This window comes from Embiotoca jacksoni, unplaced genomic scaffold (assembly GCF_022577435.1).
Source record: "Embiotoca jacksoni isolate LCO1_2020_lvr unplaced genomic scaffold, fEmbJac1.0.p SCAF_19, whole genome shotgun sequence".
In the NCBI taxonomy this organism is placed as follows: Eukaryota; Metazoa; Chordata; class Actinopteri; family Embiotocidae; genus Embiotoca; species Embiotoca jacksoni.
The window spans coordinates 4,172,501-4,178,015 of NW_027185329.1; the positions used below are offsets into that span (position 1 = coordinate 4,172,501).

At 40.1% G+C, this 5,515-nt stretch overlaps 1 protein-coding gene across 3 annotated transcripts in view; it reads left to right on the plus strand.

Annotated features, from left to right (window-relative positions):
* LOC138200428 (glypican-5-like) overlaps positions 1-2,859 on the plus strand; it is a 50,096-nt gene extending 47,237 nt beyond the window's left edge. For all 3 annotated transcript variants that reach the window (XM_069153088.1, XM_069153087.1, XM_069153089.1), the window contains exon 11: positions 177-2,859. In XM_069153088.1, the coding sequence (XP_069009189.1) occupies positions 177-269 (93 nt within the window). In that variant the 3' untranslated portion in view covers positions 270-2,859. The remainder of the gene's footprint in view (positions 1-176) is intronic.
* The last annotated feature ends 2,656 nt before the right edge of the window (positions 2,860-5,515 follow it).

Here is a 5,515-nt window from a genome sequence, read left to right on the forward strand (position 1 = left end):
ATCCACTTTGGGTTGGCGGGTCTATTATACGCTTGATACTGGGCTGCCTACGCACACAGACACACACACACACACACACACACACACACACACACACACACACACACACATACACACATGCACACAGTGCAGATATTATATTATAATTTCATATATTATTGCATATTCTCCGTCAGGTGGCCGTTCACAGCTCAGCCCACACGATGACCGTCGAGCCTTTGACCCTGGTGACCCTGCTCCTGCTGCTATCACCATGGGAACCACGTTGACCATGAAGAGATGGACAGAGACAGAAAAGGTTGAATGACAGCCGCATGCTGTCTGTTTCGTGGTGACGTTGGAGTTTCTGTAAGCACAGCTCGACCGCTCTGATTGTTTCGGTTTTGTGGTGGTGGGAGAAGCTGTTGATTTATCACAGCTGCAGGTGCGCAGAATGCATTTTTGTATTACCTGTACTACTGACAACTACATGTGTTCATTTCTGTTTAACTCTGATAGGATAGTTTGCACAGCACCACTGACTTTTTTTTTTTTGAAGAGAGATGTAAATACAAATATATATATTATATATTTATATAAAGAATTTCTATAGATAACAACGGTTTGACGTGTAAATAGAGTTTAATATAGAGCAGAGCTGACTTGGACGTTAAGGGATGTTTGGTTTGATCTTTCCATGATATATCTCCCGCTGAGATTAAGATCCACGACAAGCTGAAGACCTTCACGGGTAACACACCAGTGTACTTACAGTGAAGGCACACATGTCAGGGAAGCAGACTGTAAGAGGACAGTGAGAGCACTTTCTTCAAAGGCAAAACTACCGATGATGTGATACTTCAGACCATTTACAGATGGTGATGCAGCATAATGAAGGTTTTAACAGTTTCCTTTGTTACGTCTGTGCAGACTGACACCAATCCAGCACTTGTCCCCACACAAACACAATTTTTTTGTTCATTGTGTCTTTCTGCGGCAATTATGATGAGAGTTTTAACTGTGTGAAAACTAAAATTACTCTTCGATAGCCGAGTTCCCTCCTATATATCCCTCACATATAGACACGTGACACCTTGCGTCTTGGTAGTTGTGGCAAAAACATTTTCAGGCAATTTTCTTCTCAAGATGCATAGTGTGCAAATTTGTAAAAGCACTGAAGGAAGGGATGTAACGGCCTTCATTTTAAATTCAGTTACACTTCCTCAACCACAGGCTCTGTTAATCATAAGAAAATCCTAAACAATAAAAAGCACACAGAACAAGAAAAGAGACAGAAACAGTCATCGGCCTGAACAATTATTAATTTGACATCTCATTGTCATGTGCAAAAACTGAACTGTAATGTGCTCGCAAAGGCTGGCTCGTCTCCAAGTGTGCATTAATTAAACCTGCTGTCTACTACAATGAAGTAATAGTGCATATAAGACATGCAACAAAGCACTGCACAGTTCAGGTTTTTTTCTGATATGTGCATTATCAGCTTGTCACCAGTGAAGACAAGAGATGCAGTATCAAGAGAGCGATCAGGGCACGATGCAAAAATGTGAATTGAATGTAATTGATATTAATCAGGATTATTGAGTCCTCCTGGCTCTCAGTCGAGTCTCAAACCCCCCAATCTGCACACAACGGCAGGACAGACAACTGGAATACTGATGAAATACATTCAAAAGGGTGGAAATGAACCAACTGAAGGACACTGTGTGCATTTCTGTCGGTGCGTGATTGGCTTTCCTCCCATATACCACACTGTGCTGCATATATTAACTAGCTCAGACGTAACACCGACACATGTTTCAGGATCCACGCTGCAGATTGAGTTGCCGGGTTTTTTTTTTTCCTTGATTATGTGCTGTAAAACTCTTACAAATGTGTCTATTGTCAACACCTGACATGGTTTATTTATGAGGAAATGTGACTGACAGCTTAAGAAATACCATTAGGAGCTTAAGTGTGAGTTATGCGGGCAGCGAGCCCAAATACTGTGTTAGCCAGCAGGGTGCTTTTACAATATAATCTTCCAAACAAATGTGCTATCATTCAATTACTATTCACGCATTATACTTTAAATGAGATGAAATTTTGGATTCAGGCCAACTCCCATCTGTCACTGCTCCTGCTAGGTGACCTTTTACATAAACAACCCCCCAAAATACAAATGCACATACAGCAACTCTAACTGGATGAATGGATACAGAAAATGCGTCGGTGCTCGGTATTTTGTCGTTTCTCAAACGGTGGGAAGTGCAGGGTTGACCACTGACATGTTTGGAAGTTGATTTGAAAATGTAAAAAAAAGTATACATTTTCAGATGTTATTTAAATTGTTTAGATTTTTGTCCTGAAAAAACAAGCATTTATGAATTAAATTGTCCGGGAACTGATAATTTGGTGTTGCACTCTGCAGTTGAAATGTTGAGAAATGTTTGTAGTGATGGATGTGTGAATCTTGCAATTATGTATCTGTATATAAGCCAGAGCAACATTTTTCATATCAACATGTGAAGCAGCACATACGTGACTTTCTGTTTCTCCACTGGTGTGCAACCACAATGGCTCACAACGTGTGTGCTAAGGCACACAAAATCTGCATTTTCCAAGTTTAACAGCTCTATTAGTTTACTCATCTTAATTATTGTTATGTAGCAGTACGCGGGGCACCAGGATGCAACAAACAACCTGTTAGCGACAGCTGTGGTTTCTCTCACCACACTGAAATCCACTGTGCTAATGTAAACTAAACCAGTGACTCTGACGTGATACTTACTACTGTAACACACTGTGTCCTACCACTACGGTCATGCCATTAATAATCAGTTTGATATCCTCAATAATAAACTGTGTTTTCAAGTATAAAAATGCACTCCTGTCTTTTATATGTTGTGTGAAATTGGAAGCCACAAGCAGCACTGAAAATGAAGTGTAAAAGAGAAAACATGATCTCGTCCAATGAATGCAGCCACATCTTAAGCCAGACAGTTGCAGTTGAAGTGTAGTATGAATTAACCCCTTCAGTCCTGGTGCTATTTCCACCTGAAAAAAACATGCCCAAATACAAACAGCCTGTTAGGCCAAAATAAACAACCTTGGCCTTTATGGAAAATTTTGTAATACAATAATTCTCTTCACCAGACCACAGTGAGATTTTGGAAATTCTGGCTGATTAAAACTGTCAACTAGAGAGTAAATAACAGCCTTCGAACAATGATTTAGCATTGAATGAGGTTATTGAACCTGTTCCAAATTTTTTAAACTTTAAATCTAAAATTTGTTTACCTCGCGAACGTTTTTACATTTAAAAAAATTACATTGTATAAAAAAATATGACATAGAGAAGATTCTGTATTTGCAAATGGCTCCTTGTTCACCAAGTTCACAGTATTGTTGGCCCATTTTCTCCCTTTTTTGTTTGCCCTTTGAGAATATTGAAATCCTCCAACTGTTTAACACACATTGTATTTCCTCTTTATTGATGCTAAATGACATTTGCACTTTGTAAAATACTCATAGAGATTCCATGTTTATTTTATTGTTTCATCATTCTGCCAAATGAAAATATATCACTACTTTATATGTGTTTTCCACACAATTTAGGATCATATTTGGTATCTGTTGGTTTAAATCACATTTGGCTGCACTGACCTGCTGGCAGGCTGCAGAGCTTCAGGGGCGTAAAATTACAATTTTTAGCTGTGCATGCAGCTCAGCTCTTTCATACTGCTGATGAAATTGCTGCCTATAAAGACACATTTGGCTTGTTTTTGTTAACAGCGTATTTTAATGTCGGTGCATCCATCATATCAGGTTTGCTAAAACAGGTTTAAGGAGACTGAAGCCATCAGAGCTTAATGCTCCATACATATTATATGGGAACGTGGCCGCAGGTCTTTGGCCTCTGTCTCTGTGAGAGATTACTGTGATTGGATTGGCATGGTCAGGACGTTGGCACAGGTTGCTCGGCTGGCACAGGAAACTGCCAGGGGCTGATGGGAAATTAAGACATCACTGAATGCAAATTGCCACAGAGAGGAAGACACTGAGGGAGCGAGAGAAACCAGGAGGAGGAGTGTTCCCATCCCTCATGCTGATGTTGGCACATCCGAGTCCCACCCATCAAGAGACAAGAACTTTCTGTTCCAGTCTCAGAAAGCGGCTTACATGAGTTTTTTCATTCAGTATTTGATTAGTTTTTATTGATTAATGTTGATCTTTAAATAGTTTACTTTATGATAATAGTCTGGTTTTACTTGACGATACCGTGTGCTGCTTTTAAGGATTACTTTGAAGAGAATATCTGTATCTGGAACCGTCTGCACATCCCTGGACATAAGAACAAGAGAGACAGAAAAGCAGGAGGCCGGCAGGGTCGGAGGTCAGGCTCGCGAAAGTGGGTCAAAACCAGCCTGAGTCACAGTTCAGGGCAGAGAGGAGGAGCATGTATAAGATGTTCTTTCAACAAGCTGGTGAAGTTTCTCTGCCAAACAACATCCTTCCTCTGGGAAATCAGACCTCTGATTATTCTGACCCTGTCCAAGGATTATGATTGAAGTCTGTTCTTTTCTAATCATATTCATCCCCAACAGTATTTGCATCCTTCCAGATGTACATGATTACTAATCGTGACATGATGAAGCGCTCAAACTGATTTTATGGTTGTTTTAGAAATAAATGTGGCTAGAGGCTCTACATATCAAGAGCCTTTTACATACAAAGCAACACAAAAAGATTTATAATTTTGTCATAAGTCCTACAACACAGCTAAAGGTCACATTAGGAAATCCATGGTCTTCACTGGACAGCATTTATTTGTCAAATTTTCTGGAAAATGACTCTTGAATTTACCCAAATCAGTCTGTAGTATTGTCCTGAAGAGATACAATTTACTCATTGTAAGGTGAATACTTGAACATCTGATCCATGTGAATGTGAACACTCCATTGTTTCTAAATGCTCCTGGGTGTATAAAACCTCCCTGAATATCAATAACTGCTGATAGAATCTAAATGGCAGTGGTGTGGGACTATAGTCTAAATTTGGCTTGGGTGTTTAGGACTCATTTAACCCTGAAAGCTGATCATCTTTACAGTGGCTGGCAGCCTCTTTATCCTCAGTCTATAATGCTAACATCAGGGCAGCTCTGCTGAAGCAATCAAGGATTAAGTGTCTTGCTGAAGGGCACTTTAACTTCAGTTTCTGTCTGAAGTGGTAGCACTAAATTATCTCACTTACTTCAACACACTAGCTAAACTAGGAGCCTCCATCCAGGCTCTCAGCTCCTTAACACCAAACCAAAGTTTTGGACGTATTGAAGTTTAGACCTGCAGAATGAGCTGTATGAAAATGTAAGAGTTCACCAAAGTTGTGACAGTTCATCCCATAGATTGTGATGAATGTGAAGACAGATGACATCGCAGCTCCTCAGAAGCGAAGCAAAAATGTATGGCTCGCCCCCTAGTGGCTGTTTGCAACATAGGTAATAAACCCCGCCCACTCAGTGTCAGCAAAATCTTAAAAA